General features: G+C 43.4%; 2 protein-coding genes across 4 annotated transcripts in view; one reads left to right on the top strand and one right to left on the bottom strand.

Annotated features, from left to right (window-relative positions):
- LOC119654382 overlaps positions 1-24,778 on the bottom strand; it is a 406,510-nt gene that overhangs the window by 73,217 nt on the left and 308,515 nt on the right. For 2 of the 3 annotated variants that reach the window (XM_038059748.1, XM_038059750.1), the window contains exons 10-13: positions 20,769-20,861; positions 20,243-20,360; positions 20,093-20,188; positions 13,684-13,844 (exon numbers count right to left, since the gene is read on the bottom strand). In XM_038059748.1, the coding sequence (XP_037915676.1) occupies positions 13,684-13,844; positions 20,093-20,188; positions 20,243-20,360; positions 20,769-20,861 (468 nt within the window). The remainder of the gene's footprint in view (positions 1-13,683; positions 13,845-20,092; positions 20,189-20,242; positions 20,361-20,768; positions 20,862-24,778) is intronic. The other variant, XM_038059749.1, reaches the window with a different exon arrangement.
- Positions 13,927-15,192, top strand: LOC119654384. The gene is made up of 3 exons (XM_038059752.1): positions 13,927-14,373; positions 14,690-14,823; positions 14,892-15,192. The coding sequence occupies exons 1-3, from the start codon at positions 14,105-14,107 to the stop codon at positions 15,128-15,130; spliced, it is 642 nt and encodes a 213-aa protein (XP_037915680.1). The 5' UTR covers positions 13,927-14,104; the 3' UTR covers positions 15,131-15,192.

Here is a 24,778-nt window from a genome sequence, read left to right as displayed (position 1 = left end):
AAATTCTTAGGTGTAATGCTCGACAATAGACTCAAATTCAAAGTGCGCTCGTACAGATTATGTGCTCCGAGCGGATTTGCGACTTTCGAAATATATAATAGTTATAGCCGGGCTGTTGCCGGTAGACACCTTCTCTAAAGAGAGATCACGAATCTACATCAGGAGAACGACAACTCAACATGCTTTGCAATTGAACAAGAGCGAGGAAAGGGCATCATCAATGGTCAGATGCCAGACTCGATGAGATAACTCAATGAAAGGCCGATGGACGCATAAGATGATTCCGATCATCCGTAAGTGGGTCAATCGTCACCACGGAGCCTGTAGTTACCAGTTAACACAATTTTTATCTGATCACGGTGGGTACCGAAAATACATAGGTTTGGGCATGGCCAGCATGCCCAACCTGCCCAGGCAAGGGAGAAGATGCAGAGCAAGCCATATGCTATTACAGTCGCTTTGCGGCGTGCATCTTTTGGTGGAGCCCATGCTTCTGTCGAAAGACAAATGGGAGGAATTAGTGTTATTCGTAACCAACGTATAAAAAGAGCTGCGTATAGCAGAAAGGAAAAGGCGAGCAAACGGCCATATAGGAATGACAGTGTGATTGCTGACTGCCTCGTGAAGTAATATCTAACGACAGTTAGACAGGGTGAGCGGTTGAAGGATGCACGTACACATGATGTACGTCCGCGAATCGTGCACGTCAGCAGTTTCTGCTGATGTCTTTAGAAGATTCCACATCCTGGCTTGGCCAAAAAAAGCGCACCAATGCACTGCATCATATGCACGGCACTAACAGAGTGCAATGATTTTTTTCCACCATATAAATTCAAGCAATGTGCCGAGAGACGAATCTTCTGTCTATAGTATTTTTGGTTAAAACCAAATGATCTTTAACTCATGATCAAACATTTGAGCTGATGTAAATGATTTTCATAACAGTTCGAAACAGAGAACAAATAATGTTAGCTTCTCGGCAAACTAAGAAATCGGTCTGTGTGAACAAGGACTTGTTTCACATAATTTGGTATTCTCACTTTTACTAAAGTCTCGGATGAAATGGTGGCTGAAAGGAAGTGGTACGTAAGAAGGCTTGATCATGGCGGACATATGAATAAGGTTTTGACAGATAATTTTCATAGGTTGAGTGTGAGTAAAAGCGGATGCTTCCTTCCTTGGCTAAAGGATTTATTCATTCATTTCTACAGATATCGTATCCTTAACAAAAGAAATGAAAAAGGAAATAACTTAGAGTGTTAAAATTTTACTTGTCTGATTTGTTCGATCCAGGGGCGAGTTAAAAAATGTGCGGTTCTTCGTCTGTATTTGACTTTCGTAAGAACGCAGAGTTCTACACCCCGATGGAGGCTTTTTGTTTTTTGTTTATTTGGCCTTTTCCCCATTCACGAGCGGGGTCGGCTCCTCGTGATCGGTTTCATCATTTGGCTCTATCAAACGCCTGATCTGAATGCAATCGCAAGGCAATTCCCCATCTAGCGTATCAAGAAACCTTTGTTTTGGCCGGTCTTTTGGTAGCTTACCACCGACTTCGATGTTCAAATCAATCTTGGCAAGTGAATTCTCGTTAACGCGATTTACATGACCATACCATCGGAGACGCCTCTCTGGCAGTTTTTCCATTTAGAAGCTTTTTGTATTTGGAGTCATATTGAAATTTATTTTGAATGTAAGGCCCGCCTGATACTAACGCCCCAAACTGAAGATTGAACATTCTTACTTTATGGATATTATCCTTGTAATAAAACCCTTTCCTTCTATGCCCACCCTCTTAAACTCTTAGAGTAGCGATATGCAGGCGTCTGTTTGGACTGTATTCAAGGGCTATCTAGCTAAAAAGATACTATTCGCAATTATTCAATGTGTGTTTTTTATGTGGCTGAAAAGCTACAGCCTCTGAGCACTCAGGTATTCAAGGCGTAGTAAAGCTTTATCGTAGTCGTTAAAATGGGAAGAGGACAATTTGCTGATTACCACTGTTAACCATGACAGAATGACGAAGTATGTTTTCTGAATCGATGTTAAGTGAGTATGTACATATTTACATCTTAAAAAAAAATAACTAATAATTTGACAAATTATCACAAATTGAGAATCACATTAACAACATAGAAAACCCCATTTAAAACAAGGCCCCAGCTGATACAAAGGAAGTCAATATTTCCTATTTAATTTAATATCTAAACAAATCAATATTGAGGTGAATCTACTATTCATCAATTAATGAAAATGACTTCACTAGAAAATCTAATAATAACTGACTAATTATTGTAATTATTGATAATTCCCGCAAACTAACAAATTGTACTAGAATATCCGGAAGCCAAATCCGATGACAGATGGCTCACATATAAACATGGCTTCCATAATGAAAACAGTTTCAAAACAATTCCGACGTGTAATTGAATAGATCATAATTGGATCTGCTATTATGTATCATCCTAAAAGATTTGAAAATCTGTTATGTGAAAGATTAAAGGAGATAATCCGGAATAGTTTTTATAGAGCTACGCAATCCAGTGATCCGAATCCACAAACGCTGAACACGATGGGGATTAAGTATGGATTATTTACTGTACTCTTATTGCAATATTTACAAAATAAATACGATTCCCCACTGAGCTTCCATGTTTATAGTTTCTGATCGAAACTCTTTCCACTTGGGCCTCCCTGCATATTCATGACATTTATTTTGATACACAAATTATTTACATATGCGAGTCAACACACATTTTCCTGACAAATAGATTTTCCGATATGACGATTATTTATACAATTTTTTTTTCTCGTTTTTATATTTATTTGCAACTAACTAGTGATGTGGAGCACACACTTCTACAATTTCAACATAAAAATTCAAAACCATACTTACGCGCAATGAGTAATGTTATTCAGATATTTGCTATGCGAGTACGCATATGAATGAAGGTTTTTCTTTTCAAATGACAATCAACTTCTAGTCTTCAATATTTTGCATTAATATAACAACAAATTAATGCTCAATGTTAGTATGAAGTATGTAACTTTCAACAATAAACCGCTATTGGAAACATTGAATAAAAACCAAAGCATTTTTTCCATCAACGAACTGGTTGTTGTTTTATTAGTGGGAATTTTGTTGATAAAACACCAAATTTAAGCGAGAATTTTGTTTGGGAAAATTATAAAAAATATAAGGATAAAATGTGATGTAGTTGAGCTCCTCCCCTAAGCATAGCAATGACCGTTTTCCACTTTTTTTGGCAACAAATCTATTTAAACATCATTTAATTAGAATACATAAATTGTCAAATATCAAAAACGATCATTAACCTTTTCCTTTATTGTGTTTTCGCCATTTCTTTAAGCTGCTGGGGGAAGTATTGCCCTCTCAGTTGACTTTGGTTAACTGAATTATATCTTTAATGATAGTAATCATGGAATTTTTGTTGACTGATAAAATGTTCACCCCCACAAGAGCAAACGGAGCTGTTTTTTTTTCGAAAATACTTTACAATTCTTGGAAAAGGCTATAACTTGACGCCCACTCATCTTTCATGTTTGCTCGAAGAGGGACTACCAATAAAAAATCCTTTGCCTCTAATGCAAGTCAAGTTGGTGTCGAAGTCCTAAAGGGCACCTTAAGAGCAGGCTGACTAGAAAAATGTTAAGGATTGATAGACACTAGGAGCTGACAACTTAGATAACCATGTGATAATAGGGAAGTGGAATGTTTTAGCTCTCCAATACCAGGATAAAACTCCTGCCCCAGTTATAGAAGGAATAGCGATTCTGGGTATACATATATATGTTAATGGTATTCCTTCCCAAAGAGGGAAAATCCAACTACAAGAACGCAAAGGACTTCCGTCCGAGCAGTCTAGCTTCCTTTCTAATAAGAAGACTGGAAAGGCTAGTAGATAGACTCAAAAGGGAGTCCACTTTTCGACAGGCCGCATGCCTACCAAATAGATAAACCACGGAGACAGCAGTCAAAAATGGAGAGGCGATATCCAAATTGGAATACGCTTTGAACGCATTCAAGGACATGGATCTACCCCACTCGCAATAATTTATTACGCGGCAAGGCAACATTAAAACGATCCACGACAAATCATCTGGATTCTTCCTATGCTGAAGTGGAGCGGGGTCCACATTGCATGAAAGGGAAGTCTATTGAAGCAAGATGTCTTACTAGCTACCCACAGTGAGAGGTTCTCTTTGTTGATGAACACTTTACTGACTCCTAGAGAAGCTTTACACAAGAACAATTTAGCCGTAATAACTATCGACGAGTTTGGCAACATAGTATGTTATGGGTTGAGCCCAACTCTGCAGATAATCCACAGCTGTTGCTTCCGTAGCGGACCCGCGATAAATACTAAGAAGACTGGATTAATTATGTTCACACGGACTCTGAATTGGGACAGCTACAAGCTATGTATAAGATCTACACCACCTGCGCACTCGAAGCTATTGTAACCTATGTGACGCTCATTTAAAGGTGGAGCTCAAAACTTGCTGAAGACTTCATAACATTGGAGCGTGGAAGGAAGTCACTGAGAAAACATCGAGTAGCTCTGATCCCTGCTGATTGTATGGTTTCCGGATTTGGCTTTGAGAGGACATACTTGTTCGTAGTCCCCGAAAGAGAAGAATGGTCGATAAATCGCATTATATAGATGCCAAGATATTTGAACATCGCTGACAATGGAGCGGCTGGAGGAAGTCGCCAAGGATTTGGCTCGACAATGTTTGGTCCATTCATCTATTCACTTTCAAGTCTACTCTGAGGTGTAAACTTACATATGTTCACGTCTTCGAATGAAAAAATTTGAATTCCTGACCACAGGCAAAAATCTGAATGAAAGAAACCCGAGGTCTCTAGAGCGACATTTTCATTATCCCTTAAGAAGGTGGACATACAAATTCTGGAAGCGCTTTGAACGGTGCACTGTTCCTTAGACTACCACATGGAAAAAAATGGGTGATGGAAATTGGGTGAGGAGGCCGCCCAGCATTTCATAGGCATTTGCCAGCCATCCTCAGATCTTGAACAAAAGCGTGCAAACGCCGCACGTAGAAGGCTGTTGGATAGGTGATTAAGTCTTCCAAAGAGTGAATAGAAGATTTTTAGAGAAAAAGATCTCGAAGAGACAAAGATATTATCTAAATTCAGCATTGACCATGTATTATGGAAAAGGATTTTGGATAATCAAGGGGTATGTACCTAGATTTCGGAAACTTCTGACGGTAATGTCGAGCATGGTATCTTCGATGCGAACAGCACTCATTTCGCCTGGATCAACGCAAACACCAAGGTGTTGCGAATCAACGTTCCTTTTGTTCGGTTATGCGGGAACAAACAATGGAAACTGACCACTACTTTCAACCGAAATTCCCAACCTTTCATCAGCACTTATCTGCAACGTCTCATTGGAGTACTCTCGAAACGAGCTCCTGAAAGAGGTAGAGGAAGAAATTGAAACTGTCATCCCATAGGATCAGGGCTGAGGATACCGGGAATGGGTTTTAGTGGATGTGAATCTCTCATCATCATCATCAACGGCGCAACAACCGGTATCCGGTCTAGGCCTGCCCTAATAAGGAACTCCAGACATCCCGGATTTGCGCCGAACTCCACCAATTCCATATCCCTAAAAACTGTCTGGCGTCCTGACCTACGCCATCGCTCCATCTCAGGCAGGATTTGCCTCGTCTTCTTTTTCCACCATAGATATTGCCCTTATAGATTTTCCGGGCTGGATCATCCTCATCCATACGGATTAAGTGACCCGCCCACAGTAACCTATTGAGCCGGGTTTTATCCACAACCTGACGGTCATGGTATCGGTCATAGATTTCGTCGTTATGTAGGCTACGGAATCGTCCATCCTCATGTAGAGGGCCAAAAATTCTTCAGAGGATTCTTCTCTCGAACGCGGCCAAGAGTTCACAAATCTTCTTGCTAAGGAACCGAAGAATACAGGAGGACTGGCAAGATCATTGTCTTCGGCAGTAAGAGCTTTCTACAAATAGCCAAATGGGTAGTGAAGGAATTCTAGAATATGGACAAACAATTTGAGACTAAATTCGTCAAGAATTCAAAGATTAATGTCCTTTGAAGTCAAGGCTCATTTTCGAAGTATCCGCCTGGGAGGTGTTACATCTCGTTTTCAGTCTGACGATTCCTCCGCTGCAAGCAAAAGTTTTCTCACCTGGGAAAGGGGTTGACTCGCCAAGGCAAAGCCACATGGCCTAGACACGTTTTGAAGTGCGTCGCTGCCGCGAAGTTCAGCTTGGAGGAGGAGGAGCGATAAGGGGAAGAGAGAGGAATATGTGGTTGCATCGTCAATTTAGGGTCTGAAGACGTTTCTGTAGATCCTTAAGCCTTACTTAGGTGAGAGATCTCTTGCAGACCTGTTCTCCCCGAAATAAATCTGTGCAGCAGCAGATTTTCTAAGTTGACAAGAAACCTGATCCTTGTGTTCCTTAAGGGGAAGTGAACAACTTATAGCCCAGGAATTTGATAGATCTCACATGTTCTAGGCAGATATTATTAATCCGAAGATTTAAGGGTCTGACGTGCGATTCTGGAAGAACGATGATGTTTGATTTTCTAAGTTGAGCGGCAATTCTAGCCTTGCGCACCCGCTTACAAATTCATGAGCCCGCTGTCTAAGTAGCAATGAAGCCCCCATTTCCAGAGTCCTGCCGAAATCACCAAGATATCATCAGCGTATTGAAAAATATTTATGCCGTTGGATACTCTGGAGTGAAGAAATTGAGTGTATATGCTAAACAGAACTGGGCTGAGGATACAACTTTGCAGAGTGTCATTGTACACTGCGGTGGTTTCTTCTGCTAGAATCAATTTTCTGCGGATAGGAATCTGAATATCTAGACTGATCAAGTCAGAATGTATGTGGATCAATGCAAAGATGCTCTCCAGGGTGGTCACGTCCACTATTTCGTATGCGTTCTTCACGTCAACGGAGATGTAGAGGGGCCAATCGTTAATCCAGGATAGCGTGGATAGACTCCTTCTGTAAGCATAGGAATTGGGCGGTGACAATTATCAATCCTCAAAGAAGACCGTCAGTCTGTTCCTAACTATGGAGTTTACAACTTTTTGCGATAACACAAATCAGAGAAATTGGTCTAAAACTATCAGGATGTTTGGGGTCTTTTAAATTTTTTGGAATAGGACGAGCTGTAGCCAGAAGTGGTCTAAGGAGTCGAGCAAAGCTATTTTGGACTCGGGACTGGACCAGGCCGCATACTGGTATTGTGATCCGATCAACTCCCGGAGCCGAAGGGTCCTTTTTTGCGTACTGCGTATAGTTTATCTAAAGTAAGCGGTTGTAGGACAAAGGGATGAGTCATTTTGACTTCAGTAGGAGTTGGAGGGCTTGGCACTAGTTGAGTCACATGATTAAGTCCCGACTGTTTTATGGACTGTCCCAGACGACAAATCTTCTATTTTCTTCCTGCACCGACTTGAAGTTGTTAATTTTGGCTCAAAAGTCCTTGTTGTTAAAACTCTAGGTGCGATCTTAAAATATAGCCTTCCAGGACTTTTTTTTCGACGTTTGATGCATCGGTCCATTTATTATGGGCTTCCTTGAGCCGACCATCGGTGATCCTGGTGGAGCAGACTTTGAACTCCTCCAAAGCAGCTTTTCTCGCTAAAAAAGGGGAGGCTTGAGATGTGGATGCCACCAGGCTTTTGGGATCGCTCTTTTCGCATTGCCTTCAGTAAGCAGTTTTGAATGCTCTTGACAAGATTATCGCAAGAGGATTGAGGGGTAGAATTCCCAAGGAGAGATTGCAGGCGTCTCATGCCTATTGTGGCTCTGAACGCTAATTTAAAAACCGTAATTATCACCGGGATGATTGAATGATGGCTGTTAGAGATAGCATTGTCCAGGGTGTTATAGGACTATCCAGTGGCTGTTGTTGAAAAAGTGATGTCTGGAACCGATCAGTGGACGTCATTCTTGCTGCCCCGAACCATGAAGGTAAAGTTGCATTGTTAAGAAAACCAAAATTTGAGTTTCAGACGGGGTTTAGCGTGGCTCTACCTTTAGGTAAGGTATATGTATCCCCATTGTCCAAGGCTCTAGCATTTAGATTGTTGGCTATGGTGACGTTTGACTTCCTACTAAGAAAGGTAAGTATGTCCAGAAGAGCTGAATGAAAGGTGTCTGTGGCAAGGTGAAGAGGAAGATACACTGAAGATATGGTGAGATTAAGGGTACGGTTTAGTGTTTAAGCGATAATAATATCAAAAAACATTTGACATTTTAATTTGCAAAATTGGTTACCTTTCTTGAATGCTTGGGCCACGTCCCGGTACCTATTGATCCTGCCCTTGACAATCAGGTATAGCTCCAGTTTACGTTTGTGTTTTATTTTGTAGGCCGCTTGCATGGCCAGGATGTCATCTAAATTGAAGTTTGCACAGAATTCAAGGAAGGATTTGCTATTTCACTTACGACAGGTGTAAGGGGTTGAAGGTAGAGGAGGGAGTTGTAGTTATGAATGATTTCATCCAGGACTTTTCGAAGTTCTATGTGGTTGGATTGGGCAGTTAGCACTGTGATGAATTGACTAAGGAGTCGTTCGAAATGGCTCACTTTGGCAAACTACTAGTATTCCAAAGGAGGGACACATTGGGTTTCGAGGCTGTTTTCGTCCCACTTGGGGATACCGGGGGGAAGTTCAGGTATAATATTTTCCTTCAGGATCCTGGGGATTTTTGATCATGGGGGTCTGCGAATGGAAAACACGGGAAAGTTTTTATCGAGAGATTCCTCACGATTTATGTTTATAAAAAAATTAGGAGGCTTTTTTGCAGCCTCTTCAACTGTTGTGTTGAACGCAACTTGAAGTTTTTGAGGTTCCTGCCATTTAATGTACGAGGGATCGGGTGCATTATGAAAAGATGCATGATTCACAGAAGGTTTAAGTGCATTTACAGTCACAATTATCTTCAGATCCATATTTTAGACATCTGGATCAAGTCGATCTACAGAATTTTTCAGTGTGGCCTAGCCTGACACATTTAGTGCATTGACGAGGCCAAGCAGCATAGAAGTCCACGTTAGGACATATTGCTTGAAGACGATTTCAGAGGGAATATCGGCGCCATGGAGGTCAACTTTTATACACCACATAGGGCATGCATTTTTCAGAGTTTTTGGGATTCCGCCTGCGCATGCGAGTAGCTTATCAATTTTGATTGGGGAGGATGTCTTACCAACGATGTCATGTTCCGACGTAGAGAGCGGGATGCCTTTGATGACAACAAAACAGTAGAGCATAGTTTGTTGAAATTTCAGGTAACGTAATTAGGTTGTTGGCGTTCTAGACTGTGTTAACGATGACTTTGACACGCCCATGACCGTTACGCCCAACTTAACTGATGTTGATAAACTTGAAGTCCTCGATCGAGTTCATGAACTCTACCCGTGGTAGGGGGACGATGTTGCCATCTTTTTTGTTAACACAGGTAAGACGGCTGTAAGAACGTCTTTGAAAGAGGATGCAGTTGCATCCGTTGCTCAAGTGAAAGGACAGAGGCTTGCAGTTGCCTCCATAATGCAATACCGGGGATGGTTTTTAGTGGATGTGAATCGCACACGCGTTTGAACGTACATATCCAGTTAGGAGCAGGAGATCTTGACCACCAACTTCTTAGCAAGAAATAATAATAATAATAAACTCCGCCGAAGCCGCTCCCAAGCCCGGTTGTGAAAGGAGGAGGGATGGATAGCTTCAGTCTGAATGGCTGTACGCCACAGCAGCGTCTCAGGGGGTAGGTGAGGAAAGTGCAGGAACGTTGCAGTCTTGCAGATTACTCACTAAGGAAGCTATCTCAACACCTGGCAGCTAGGGATAAAATGCACCACCAAAAATGAGAAGAAGGAGAAATTTTAGGTCCGGTACGGATAACCGGCGGGAGTCGTCTGACTTGGTGACTGGGTCGGGCTCTCGTAATGGACAGCACGGTATCGAAACCGCTAGTCGTGGGGCGGTTCGACGTCTAGGCGCCACGACGACCAGGAGCACTGCTCCGCCTGCTGCAGCTGTTTCGCCACAATATGTGGCGACCACTTCAGCAGGTTCGCGTAGGAAGCGGATGAAATGGACTGAAGAAATGAACCTCTTCATCATCCGCTCCTACTACGAAATAACGGCGGGGGCGGGTACAACATCTTACCGCCCTTTGTTGCACCAGAAATTCGTCGAGCGTTTCCCGCAATTCGCACACGTGACTGTGCAGCGAGTGGCAGACCAGTACCGCTTTATTACTCGCAGCAACACAATCCCGGCCACCATCAGGAAGCGTGTTCGACTTGAAGGAAACTGGTGACCTTGAGTCGATGGGGGCAGAGGCGGCGGCATCAACAACACCACGCCACTGCAGGTAACAGTTTCAGTACTCGCCGAAGCAATCTTCTCTACCGTCCAGCTGAGGTTTCCGCTGAGGTTCGGGACGAATTCCAAAGAGCGTGTATAGAATTCTCGGATATGGATCCTTTGCATGGACCAGGCATTCCCAGGCTCTATGCATCTCCAGCAACTCCGGGAATTCTATCTCAAATCAATGATGAGATTGCATCTTGACCGTGTGCTGATATGTCGCTGCTGCAACTACAATCACTTGTGTATTGTGGTGCAGTTGCGGCTATCAGATTGCACGGTCCGAGCTTTTTCAGATCTTTCAATGAAACCCAACAGAGCATCCAGACAGTAGTTTTCGGTGACGGAAGCGAAAGAGTATTCGGGTGAACTTTGGGGGCTACCCGCCCAGTATGCTGAGCATGCTAAGTGGATTACCGCCGAAAGCACCCGCCATGCCAATACACCTCGCATGAATTTTGCGGATGTTACCGAAGAGGAAGTTCGACGAGCCATAAACAGCTTGAAGAACTGGAGGGGCCCAGGTCTGGATCGGGTGCAGAATTTATTGTATAAGAAATTTACCAGCGTATACAGTCGGTTGGCGCATAGCATAAATCAGGTCATGAGTCGGCTGGAGAAATTTCCAACCCTTCCTCACTGCGGGGATTACTTACCTTATCCCTAAGAAGGACACGGTGCAGGACCCTACAGACACAATATGGATTACTTGCTTACCAACCCTCTACAAATTCATAACGTCCATTATTACTGGAAGGGTCAACGCGCACCTCGAGACCAACAACATTCTGTCCGAGGAGCAGAAGGGCTGCCGAGTTGGGTGAAGGGGTTGCCCATTATTGGCTCGGTAGTTGTAGGACAAGCAACTAGAGGCCAAAGAAACCTCTTTAGTTGCTATATCGATTATGCCAAGACATTTGATAGCGTCCTGCATACCTGGCTAATCGATGTCCTACATCTGTATCGCATTGATCCGAAACTAATAAAATTTTTGGCAACAGTCATGGAAGGGTGGGATATCACCTTATCAGTGCGTATATCTCAGGGTGCTAATACCTTAGAGCTCATCCGTACACGGAGGGGCATCTTCCAGGTGGATTCGTTAAGCCCCCTGTGTTTTTATAAGGCACTGAACCACTGAACCTTTTTCTGACTACTGTGAGTATCGAATACAAGCTATCCGCAAAGGTCATCACGAAGCGCATGCCGGACATAGCATTGATGACCTCCAGATCGAAGCTATGACCGAGACAGACTTCTAGGAATTCTACAAGGAACCCATGTTCGAGTTGGTGATCTGAAGAATGCTTTGCTATCCGAATTCCTGCGACGTGTAAAGCTGGTGCTGAAATCGGATCTCTCGGGAAGAATAAAATAAGCGCGTTGAATGTATTCGCTATCCCTTCACTGGCTTATGCATTCGGAATATTGCGGTGGACGAAGACAGATCTGGAAAACGTCCAGCGGCGGATACGGACAATTATGTCCAAATTCCGAATGCATCACACAAAGCCTGCCGTGGAGCGGATGAACCTGCCTCGTGACATCGGAAATAAGGTCGTGGTTGACGTAGCGGCACAACATCATCGCCAAGTCGACTCGTTGTGCGCTTATTTTTACAACAAAGAGTAGGCGAATCCCTTGCATGCGGCTGTCTGTAAGGTAGACTGTGGGATGACTCCACTTAACTTGAAGGATCGATCTTTCAATCCCTTTCAATACCTCTGAATGGAGTGAAGTCGAACCAAGAGCGGATCGATGAATGGAAGTTGAAGGCAATGCACGGTAAACACGTGAATTGTCTTTGGCAGCCATTTGTTGATTTGCATTTGTCGAGCAGATGGCTGTGTGCTGGGGAACTCTTTGCTGAGACGAAGGGGGCCATGTGTGCCATTCACGACGGTGTGCTCGCCACCCGAGCTTATAAAAAGCTCATCATGAAAGAACGGGTGGAGAACGACTAGTGCAGAATGTGAGGTTCGGCGTTAGAGGCATTGGACCATCTCATTTATGGCTGTGCTGTTATGACACCGGTGCAATACATCACCAGGCCTAATACTGTATGTAAGGCTATCCATCAAAACCTTGCATACGAGCATGGGCTGATCACGGCACCATGTCCGGTTTACCGATATGAGCCACAAGCAGTATTTGATAGTTCTGCTTACAGAATGTATTGGGGCCGGCAAGTTCTGACTGATCGCCATATTCCACATAACAAGCCTGACGTGCTGTTAGTTGACAAGAGGGGTCGTTCCGCGTACATTATTGATGCTGCTATCCCCCATAACAGCAATATCGAACGGAAATACGTGAAGAATCAAAGAAATTTGAAATCTCGAGGGGGTGGTTGTAGTTCCCATAATATTATCAGCAACAGGTATTGTACCTAAATCCCTCATGGCTTCCTTTAATGTCCTGGGACTTTCGCACAGTCTGGTTCCAAGCATGCAGAAGTACACCATTCTGCATACGTGCACGATGTTGCGGCGAGTACCACCATCCTGGTCTATCGAAAATTTCGAGTCACCTAATCGTCAATGAAGATAGAATCAACCCACTCAATGGCCTAGGCCGAGTTAGACTGGAAGAAAGTCATTCATGGAGTAAGCTTTTCCAAATCAAACCCAACAGTTAGGAGGATTTCCTTATTTTTCTTGGTACCAGATAATCTTGGGGGAGCTCCATGGTTGTGGTCTCCCCGGATGAGACTCGATTCTATCCAGCTTCTCTAAAAGTCCCATTGGCACTCACTTCCTCCTTTCATTTGCTTGCTTATCGAGTTATACAGAGCCTTTGTGTAGTCGCAGCCAGAATATAAATGTAGTTTTGTGATGAAGTGTTAAATCCGAATAAACCAATTAAACTGACAATCAATGATAATTACCTCAATTGACTTTCACGCAAATTAACAATTTACAGTTCGTTTAATGGAAAAATTGCAACCAGTGAATACACCCAGATTAAAATAAATACCACAACGAATTCATTACGTTTTCTACCTAGTCTAGAGCCAAATCACTACAATAGCGCATTATGATATGGTCTGTTGGCAAATGCAACAATTTGTGATCTAATGTGAAAATGACACCATTTACGGCCAGCGTGTGTTATCTGCGGTGTGTGTTAAGTCTTGCGGTACAGTCGCTTGTTAGTTAGGCATGAATGATTCACAATACGAGTATTCCCGATGAGATATCAGTGATATCAGTGATTTCAGTTAGCAATTGACAAAGAACAAAAGCCCATGCTTACCTCCGCGACACTGTCCCGGAACGCCCAGGTAATTCGAATTGATGGCACCTGGCGCTGCGATTATCTGAGGATTCTGATTCAGCGCCTTCTGCACGAGACCCGTAAGATTAGCCAATTGTCGTTCCATGTGTTCCACTCGAATTCGATGCAAATCTTCAGGCCTGTAAGATAAAAGATACATTTTATATCAGAGAAGAGCACACTCCATGGCATCATCCAGTAGAACTACTTTCCCTGCTGATGACGATTCACTTAACACCTGAGGAGACAATTGGGTTAACATTTATCTGCTCTGATTAAGGGGCTTGAATCTAATTTTGTCGTTATTGTCTCCGGCTCCATGGTGGGCTTCATGACAAATCTGTTGGGGTTCTTTAGATGGTGTTAGATCTAGTCGGAATCTGGTGCTCAGAGGAGCATAATGTCGCGGTTCATAGTATCTTTAAGTGTAATTGCAATCACCCTTCATCAGAGTGTAGCAGAGAACTGTTTGCAGGAGCTACCTATGTCCCAATTGCTGAGGATAAAGAAGTCGTTACAAGAGTTAACATGTGATGTGAATGAGTGCAGCAGCGGAAGAGAACAAACAACGACCTCGGAACTCCAGGCGAGGAGCCCAGAAAGTGGGACTGGCGAGACAACCTTCGTTGAAGCTAATGGAGCATTGCCTTTGACGGGAGTCAAATTAGGGTACGTGTTGTGTATGCTGAGAATAATGCGGAAGAGACAATCAATCGAATAGGATAAGTGTCTTCCTAAAATCGAATCTCCCTTTAATTTGAAAGTGTTACATAAGATTTTTCACGTTTTTTCAGATAAAATGGATTTCGGGAACCAGTTTTTCTCTTTTTAGAGTATCTTAAACTGATATCAAGGAAGGGGAAAACTGGTTCCCAAAGTACCTCAAAGGAGTAGACAAGGAAAATTGTTTCCTCCAAAAATGAAACGATCTATACAGTTTTATGTATTTTAAGAGATGTTCATTCCTCCTCCTCCTCTAAATTAGGCGATCACATGACTCATGGGACGAAAAACCTACAAAAATACAAAGCGTATTCCAGATCAGCATCACAGCTCTTTCCTTTTTGGCGTTCGGAGGATATCTTCTTTGTATGATAGTTCAAGCAATTAAAAGCAAAGGTGAGAAGTTTGACCCTATTTCATTGGATAATTGTGTCCTCGGAGCTAAAGTGCTTTTCTTTTAACAGGAACCACATATTTTCATCCATCTATGAATGGAAATGGAAACGGGAATGGAAATGGCAATGGAAATGGGAATGGAAACATATTCCGCAGAGTTAAAATCTACGGCCGATCTCGTCGATCGTTACCGAGAAAAAACACCACCAAACTACCGTTGGATGATAAGAAAATGGCAGCACCCAGCCCTGAAGAATTCTATAAAGTTATGATTCAATTAGCTGAAGGTTATGTGAAGTTATCTTAAAATTATTAGATATTTTCTAGTGATGTACATATTGACTGAATAATTCAATACTTGATAAAGTTTTGACATGTTTAATTTCAACTTCACAACTTCAACAGACAATGATCTTGCCAGTCCTCATGTATTCCTCGGAGACTTGAGTTCTTAGCAAGAAGAATTGCGAACTTTTGGTCGCGTTCGAGAGAAGAATCCTCCGAAGAATTTTTAGTCCCCTATAGGAAGGATATTCAGAAAAAAATCACACATGGAGGTGCAGAGGAGAAATAAAGTGACGGGGTAGGTCTTGGGAAACCCAGTACCAGCAGTCTTTGAGAGTGAGCAAGCGGGCCCCGGCCGTCGAAATCCGTCGACGGCAGTGCCTCAGCAGTAGAAACCTTCGTCACTGTGGCATCTAATGTTACAAGCGTATGTGAGAAACCAGAAATACCTCCATCGACGGACCCGTCCAAAAGAAGCTCGATTCTTCGCAGATCCCCAATCTTATGACTCAAGTCCTTGCGATCAAAGGCGCTACCCACATTGGGGAATGTGCAGCGAGAGGATACATCCGAATGATATAAAATGCAGCGCCCAATCGGGAGTTACCGCACTAAGTAACAAGATCATGGACCTCTTCGAATTCATCAAGGAACGCCCGAGTAACCATCGAAATATAAGGGTCATGATAAAAAGCATTAGGTTGGCGTACGACAAAGCCTAGCATGAAAGAGAAGTGAAGGCGTCGAGCAAAACGTGGACTAGGAAACACAAGTGACCCCCATCCAAAATACGACAACAGGGGAATAAATTGCTTGAACGATTAGACGAATCGACAGGGCAGCAAACTCTCAAAAGAAACAAGTCGGGAAACCGGAAGCTGAACGCTTCAGGTATGAAAGGTTTTGTGTATTTCTTTTATAAAGACATTTGAGTGTAAATTTGTCCCATTAGTACGTAATACGTAATATACGCATATATTATGTGAGAATATTCACTTTCAAGTGATATTAACATTCAAAATCTTGAATTTCCGAAGTGACAATTTTGACCTATTATAACTTTGTTAGTAATAGAGCGATTTCCACCAAACTTGGTAGAATGAGGCTCTAATTTACATTCCTGGAAAATTTCGTGGTGATAGCATGTACTTAAGGGGGGTTCTGCAGCCAATTATAGTAATATACTATTATCGGCATGCAAGGTATTTCGGAGCCTAGCCTAGCCTCTTGATTTTTTTCAGATTTCTCGGTTGGGTAGTTTCTGAGAATGTCCCCGTTAAATAAATGATCGCTTTCGACCCCCTGAATCCCATCGCCTTTCCAACAATTGTCAAAACTAAGACCAGCTTTAGAAAGTACGACCATATAACTATATTTCGTAAAAAAAAATTTACACCTCTCTTTTGCAGGTACGGGGACCTCCTCTTAAATTCGACGTAACAGGATGTAACTCCCTGTATGCGTGAGCGATCACAGTTCCCACCTTTCCACCAAATTTGGTGCCAATCGCTGCTACAGTCTCCGAGAAAAATGTGTGTGACGGACAAACGGACAAATAGACAGACCTGTGAGGAGTGGCCAGATCTCCCATCAACCGCGACCCAATCCCAATCCGCCAGGGATTGGGGGAGGCATGCCTATTGATGTGCAAATAGGTGTTCACGCCATTTTCTTTTCTGACTGTGCATGGGCTAGTGTTTGCTCATCTCTGGTGCGTGGACCAAAATGGCAATGGGAACGCTACCCAGAACATAAAACCACCATGGAAGACAAGAGAAGGAGGAAATTTACGGTGCAGGGGCTGGGTATCCCAGTACCGGCGGCTTTTGGGAATGAGCAAGCGGACTCCTCGGATTCCTCGACTGCAGTGCTTCGGTGGTGGACAACTTGGTCACCTTGCAATATAATGTTACAAGTGATTTGGATCTGGAGAAGGAGGTGTTCAAGCGAAGTACGACCTTACCGAGGACACCGATAACAAAACCAAACTAAGATGATTTGAAGGCAGTTTGTTGGATGGCAAAAACCGTGACAACACCCACCGCGAAATCAGAACGTGGTCCAGGAACAAGGAAGGGATCCATTCAAAAGAAGCTCGTTAACTTTGAGGTCTCCACCAATACTAAAGACGATGAAGGATAAGGTACCGGCAAGGTCAATAAACGCTAAAAATGAAGGAGCGTATAAAAGGAGTAACCCTGCCGGAGCTTATAGGGATCGTAGTCCCGATCCGGAGGAATTACCCTTAACCCAACTTGGGGCAAAAATAGTTAGGCTATACGAGTTTATCAAGGACAAGCGCAACGTGCACCAAGCCATGAAGAATATGGTGAGGACTATTAGAGTCCTCTATAATAGATCGCAGATAGAGGAAAGGAATAATAAGAATACGCCGAACACCGCTGTGCCAGCAGCGTCACAAGCGACCCAAGTAACGCCTAACCGTACTACCATCGAACCACGCAAAATAAAGAGGAGGATCCTCTAAATAATCAGCAGGCGCCTAAGAGAAAAAAACGCGGACAAGACATTCTGAAAACCAGCACCAACAGGTCAGAAGGATGAAGGCGTACAACGAATGTAAGAAACTCGACCACCGTTGCGAAGCCCAAGACGAACGAAAATGAGGGATGGAATAAAGTTACCAACAAAAAAGCGAAAGGAAAAGCAAAAATGCGAACTCGACCCGATGCGATTGTTATCTCCAGTAAGGGCAATCTGTCCTACGCGAAGATACTCAAAAAGGTCAAAGCTGATCCCGACCTAAAAGATCTGAACAGAAATGTGAACAAAATCCGAAGAACCCAGAAAGGAGATCTCATGTTCGAGCTGAAACGATCTAGCGTAGGCAAAACTGATGACTTTCGCACTCAAGTCAAAAAATTACTTGGGCAGAATGCCTCAATGCGTGCCTAAAAACATGAGATTTACATACAATGTAAGGATTCCGATGAAGTGACATCGAAAGCAGAAATTTGTACTGCTCTGAAGGAGCAATTCAAGTTGAAAGAACTTACTGAGGAACCTGTTGTGGGTTTACGAAAATCCTATGGTGGTACTCAAACGGCCACAATATCAGTACCAACGGAGGCAGCGTAGATGTTGTTGGCTACCGGAAGGGTTCGGAGTGTTGTTACCGTTTAAGAGAACAAACTTCACTAAAGAGGTGCTTTAAATGCCTCATGTTTGGGCACTTGGCGAAGGCATGCACCACCAGCATTGATCGATTCGATCGATGCAGAAGCTGTGATGAGAAAGGCAATATTGGCAGAGAGTACAATAGGGACCCCAAACGCCTATTGTGCGAAGTAAAAGAGGTACAGGATAACCGGCATATTGCCGGACGTGGTAAATATCCGGAGAGAGTATTGAGAAAATGAGGTTTATTCAAATAAACCTATAAGGCAGCCTGCAAAAACCCCAAAAGCTCGCCATCCAGCGAAGCAAGACGAAATGCTTTAAGGACCTCTGCTCAGAAGCGGACATAAACCCGAGGGGGAGAGCTTATAGAATTGTAATGGAACAATTCAGAGGCCGTTCATCTCCGCAGATCACGTGTCCCACCCTCTTGCTGAAAATCATCCAGGGGTTACTCCCCCATCAAGAGGAGAGCAGCCGACACATTCCAACCACCTCTGAATGTGACGACAATTCCGCCAGTCACCAGAGACGAGCTGCTGGAGATCTGTGGTAGAATAGGAGACTATAAAGCGACGGACCTGGACGGAGTACCGAACGAGGCCCTTAAGCTTGCCATGAAATCCAGGCCGGACATGTTTGCTGAGTTGTTCGAAGCGTGCTTGCCTGAGGGAATATTTCCAGCGGAATGGAAGCGGCGGAAGTTCTGCCTAAACCTGGTAAACCTCCAGGTGAACCATCCTCATACCGCCTCATGTCTTTTGGACACTGTGGGGAAAATGTTAGAACGAGTAATCTATAATAGATTATTCCCGGTTGTTGAGAGCCAAGGCGGCCTTTCAGATCGGCAGTATGGGTTCCGTAAAGCCAGATCAGCAGTATAACGATGTACTTAATCTTCCTGTACCGGAGGAAGCCACAGTGGTGGGTTACGTTGACGTTGGGTTACGATAGCACTGATTGTTGTCGCAAAGCATCTCGAAGATGCTGAGTTATACTCAAGCGAGGCAATCAGTGCTATTAAATGTTGGTTAGAAAGCTCTGATCTGACACTTGCAGACGAAGAACACTGAGAGGGAGAGGCCCATAAATATATGGCAAGAGCGACTGTCCAAATTGCGGTGGAATCCCAGAAGACCCAGAGCATGTATTCCACTGTCCCAGATTTGTGGAAGAAAGAAGGAATTTAAAGGAGATTCTAGGAGAGGTGCTGGTACCAGAAAATCTGGTGCCGACAATGGTAGCACATCAAGAAAATTGGGATGCGATCAACTCCATGATCGGATCTATCCAAACCAAACTGCGAAAGGCAGAGGAGAGGGAAAAACCGCGGTCACATGCGCCGCGTATAGATGAAAGGTGACTAAGCTAGAATGAGCTGACTCCGCCCCGTGATGTAATACCTTATGGTGGTTCCGCGCGGCAGGGAGGGAGTCTGGGGTGGTTTTAGTTGGTAAAAATCGCACACGCTAGTGTGTCCATACCAGTGTCTTTTGAAGATTTCCACCTCCTGAAAAAAAAGACAGACAGACAGTAATCCGATTTTAATAAGGTTTTGTGTAAAAAGGAGGTATTTAAACGGAGGTATTGGCAGAAAGCATCTCCAACTGTGCTAGAGTCATTCCAGTAAAAGGGTGCGTTTTCGCGGGACTATTTCTAGGGATTAGCGGAACTCATGGGAAATTTTCTCTACTTTCAATTTCAGAAATAGTTACTTCTCTTATAATTGCAAGTTGCTAACAACTGAAGCGCAAGTTAACCAAGTTAACGACTCAACAGCTCTATCGACTTTTATATATTCAACTTTAAATAAGATTTTTTTACTAAAAAGATTGGTTAACTTTACCTAGTTGGATCGTAAAGTTGATTCGGAGTCCTTGGTATTCTACTCGGAACTTTCATTCCATAAAGCGAATATTGATCGTCCGTTAGGTTTCCATCACTAAAAAGGAATAAAACTAAGCATGAAATTGTTTTCTCAAAGGATTCCTCTTACCATCTCTGCTCTTCGTCAATAATAGGAGTAACAGTGCTACCGCGTGTTCCATACTGACTATAGTATGGTTCCTCGTAACCACCCCGCGTTCCTCTTTCAGGGGAGCTTGTGTATCCGTCTGCATTGAAGAAATGAAATCACAAAACTGTTAGAATCCTTCGTAGCTTTATGAGAAATATTAAATTTAAGAAATAAATTTCGTTACATTTTCTCAAACAAGGACATTTTTAAAGGAACTAATTTTAAGAGTTTTCAGCAATATTATAACTAAATCTACATCAATTGAAGAAGTAATCATAATTTTCGATACGAAAAGGGACGAAATCCAACAATAATTGTACGAAATGAATGGTCACATGAACTGAATATGAACAATGTAAAACGCTGAGTAAACTAAGGACGACTATACTCAATGACAATGTAATGAAAGACAAAAGGATTATGATCTGATATTTCGGTTCATTTTTCTGGTTTTTTTTTCAAAATTTGTCTTTTCATTTTTACTTTTCTTTGATTGTATTTATACCTGGGATGCTGTACAGCTGATCCGGGGGATAGGGAAATGGGGGCCCCATGCTTCCCCTTGAGCCATATGATCTCAATGGTTTCGCTGGAGCTCCTATGACACATCACAATAAAAAATAAAGAGAAAACAGTGTCTTCCTTCTTTGATAAGAACAAAATAAATGAAAAAACTTTGATGAGGATAACGAGTTGGAAGCAAAACGTAATTAATGTAGTCGTGAAAGAAAACAAATCAGAATTATCGAAGCGTCTAGTGATATTGAGGGAAAACACAGAAAATCAGATTCACACATAAAAAGGAGTTTCTTCAAATGAGCGAGAGTTCAAATTAGCTATGCAACACGAGAACACAAAAAAGGATTTTAACGCATGCGAGTAATCTATTCGAGTATAACTTACGTAATATATTAGAAAGGACAAAGTTTCAATAACGAAACTAGAAAAATTGTTAAACTTTTTCTGAAATTATTGTTATTAATTGCAACTTTCACAGCCAAAAGCAAACTATGCTACATACTCCAGGCAATTGTGTTTCATGTTCAAAAAAAAATGTTAAAATGTAGAGTTTCCTGCTTTATAAAATGGTAGAGTTCCTCTATAACTCACGCTTCCTTGGAATAGCGTGAGTAGTAAAACTCCCTTGCCAAAGGGTATTATGTTAGCATACAATGGAGCTAAACCAAAAGGACTTTAGTTAGAGCTTTCACTTGGCTTAAACGCTTATAGTCGAACCCCTAAAAATCAGCCATCGACTTCCTGAATTTCCAGCACCGTGAGTGCAAGGATGTGGACTAAAGTGATTTCAAAGAAAATGAGCGAACAGGATAACTTCAAAGGAAACCAGCAAATTGCAGCTGATATTGATTTTCTCCCAACTAAGGACTTTGCAAAATTTTTTAACTATCAACTTCAGGATTTTCTTTTAGTGTGATGGGGGCTAGGATAAAGGATTAGAGCTAATTGATTTTCGTAGGATTGCATCGGAAGGATTTGTTCTTGGTGACCAGGCGATAACATTGTAGAAAGAATCTACCTAAAATGGGTCAAATTCTCATGGTAGATCTAAAATAATCTTGATCAACATCAAGAGAGAGAATTAGACGGAAGCAGGTTACTTAGCCTTGCTGCATCTTCATGGTTAATAAATCGAAACGAAAGGATATAAACTCTCCAAGTGGTAAGAAGTCACAGACTTCGAATCTACCCGCGACCATGAGCAATCATGTCGCGGCCGAGGCACCGATTTTGAAGGCCTCACCCCATAGATAAATCTGTAAAAGGCATGCTTTCCGACTTAGTGGAAAGCTTGCATTTAGTGCCAACGGCGAAGTTAGCCAGAAAGAAAAGTACGGTAACTCTCAATTTGAGAGAAACTGGAAATCCGACTACGGCCGGCTCGTCCACGGTACTATAGCCCAAATCTACCCGCAAACGGAAGAGGAAGGCTCGGCAGAAGGGAACTTCGGTCACTAAGGAGGGGGGACTTCAGGCTGAATCCTGCCTGTCAGAACCTTCTCCGTCACCCTAACCGGGAAAAGCGGAAGAAAGGGAAGCTGGTGACGTGGACGCTACTGGTTTAACGCCAGTATGTGGAAATGGAGGCAAGCGGCGCGGACACCGTGAAACTGAAAAGGCCCCAAGCCGGCGGCAGAGAGAGCACTGCGAAATAAGATGAAGCACCTTGGGAATGAGGACATGGACGTGGCACTAGGCGCGGTAACGTCCAGAGAAATCGGACGCAAGGAAGCGGAATCTACGGCGGAAAGTTGGGATAAACTGGAAACCCCGGACGCACCAGACTTTTCTGTCAGCGGTAATGCGCGCAAGAAACGTATGACCAACACATCTGCTGTGGCCAATGCTTTATTGTTCTCTGCATCGCACATCCACGCGTCTCGCGGGGATTAGGACCGATGTGCCGGGAAGTGATCAAATATGTGACAGAGATCTCAATGAAGCTGGTTCCTCCCATAGGACGAACACGAAAGCGGGAAGGAAGAGAAGGTATGCGCAAGCTGCAGCCTCTGTTCTGACAGCTGCCGTGAGAGTTTCCTCCAAGGATGGCGAAATGCCAGAGGAACAATTTACCATTCTCCGGGAATACCTGTGGAAAAAAATGCTGGAGCCTGGAACGAAGCCAAGATTTAACAATCAAGGTTTTCGCGATGGGCTTCTCCATTTGGAGTGTACTGACGAGGCTGCCTTAAAGTGGCTCCAGCAGACAATCCCGGCTTTGAGTTCCGGCGGTCGGCCCAAGTTCATTATTGTGAACACTGAGCTACGCAGGACAGAACATGTCGGATGTTGGTTACCGGGCCATCGAAGGAAGGCAGAGGACACCATCCGCACGCTGGATGCACAGAACAGAGTGAGTACAGTAGTGCTAGTAACTTCTCCTACACCTTCCAAGGAACAGGCGGAAGAAAGGAGAGCCAGAGACGTGAACGGAACTGACTTAATGCCAGTTCGAGTGATCGAATCTATGCAAACCGGACACCGCAAACCAATCAAGGTGCTAAGTGGGAAACAGACGAATGCTCTGCAGGATGAGATGAGATTTTTCATAGATAAGGACATGGGAACCGCGGTACAGTAAAGGGAGTACGATGAAAGATTTATAAGATCGAGAGCTTGCGTCCTGCTATCAAGACGGTTAGAGGCAACCATGCTAAGACAGTACTGTTCCCAGGACTTAGCTACGGTCATCATACAATACCATATAAATGGCAAAAGGAAAAACATCATAGTGGCCTCCGCTTATTTACGCTATGATTCTTTGCATCCTCAACCGACGTAAGAGCTTAGCTTACGCAGAATCAAGCGGTCTCGAACTCTTAATAGGTTGCGATGCGAATGCTCAACATATTTGTTGCGGCAGTAGCAAATGCAATCCAAGTGGAGAGAAGCTATTTGATTTCATCACTTCAGCTGGTCTTATAACTGCAAACGTAGGGTGCGCCGCGAATAGAAGACTGTTCGAAACGAGACTCCTCTAGAGCTACTGTGACGAACGGAAAGGCGAAAGAGAGACTTCAAAGCTGTGCAGAGTCCTCAAAAAGAATGAGTCGGCCAAGTTGGACTCTCTTAGGAAACCAGACGGTATTTTCACGAGCTCCAGACTGGATTCAGTACAGACCCTCCTGGAAGTACACCACCCGGGAGAACGGGTGAGAGAAGTGGCAGGGGAAGAGTTACCGGTTCTTGCAACCTTTTCAATACGCAAGTGCTGCAAAGGCAAGTGGCACACTGCGAAAGCGGTTGTTACCCATGAAAAGGTGAGAGCTGCCATACTGTCCTTTGAACATTTCAAAGCACCTGGTATGGATGGAATCTACCCGGCAATGCTAAAGGAGGGTATGAAACACTTAGAGCGACCTCTGAGAAATATTTTTCCAGGATGTCTTGCTTTGGGCTACGTGTCGACCTCTTGGCAAAAGGTTAAGGTAGTCTTCATACCGAAACCTGGGAAAGACGACTATTCTAATCCAAAGAACTTCAGACAAATCAGCTTCACTTCATTCTTGCTGAAAGGTTTGGAGAGACTGGTTAAGCGTCACATTCGTGGAAACGCACTTAGGTCGCACCCACTTAATGAAAACCAACATGCTTACCAGCGGAAAGTCCTGTGAGTCTGCTCTTTATTCTTTGGTCACAAAGATAGAGAATACAGCTTTGAATGGTGAATACGCGATGGGGGCGTTCGAGGACATTGAAGGGGCTTTCGACTGTGCGCCTTTTCAAAAACTTTGTGATGCCGCCAGAGCGCATGGTGTTGATGATGCTTTAATTAAGTGGATCCATGCTATGCTAACGCAGAGATTGCTGTGCGCTGAGGTGGGTGTTGATGGCTATCTGACCGCAGAAGCAACGAAGGGCTGCTCCCAGGGAGGTGTGCTTTCGGCACTTCTGTGGAGTATGCTCATCGAGAGAGAACTGGGAAGGTCCAGAGGAATGCGTGGCGGGATACACCAATAGCTCAAAATAGCTCGAGAACAAGCTTCCCACAATGAC

This window comes from Hermetia illucens, chromosome 4, assembly GCF_905115235.1.
Source record: "Hermetia illucens chromosome 4, iHerIll2.2.curated.20191125, whole genome shotgun sequence".
Taxonomy (NCBI): Eukaryota; Metazoa; Arthropoda; class Insecta; order Diptera; family Stratiomyidae; genus Hermetia; species Hermetia illucens.
This window is presented reverse-complemented; position numbering and strand designations above follow the sequence as displayed.

Excerpts from the sequence above, each read along its gene's own strand:
- LOC119654384 (XM_038059752.1), top strand. The coding sequence starts at position 14,105 with ATGTCGCGGTTCATAGTATCTTTAAGTGTAATTGCAATCACCCTTCAT. Across the intron at positions 14,374-14,689 it reads TTGACGGGAGTCAAATTAGG|GCGATCACATGACTCATGGG; the intron begins GTACGTGTTGTG and ends CCTCTAAATTAG. Across the intron at positions 14,824-14,891 it reads TCAAGCAATTAAAAGCAAAG|GAACCACATATTTTCATCCA; the intron begins GTGAGAAGTTTG and ends TTCTTTTAACAG.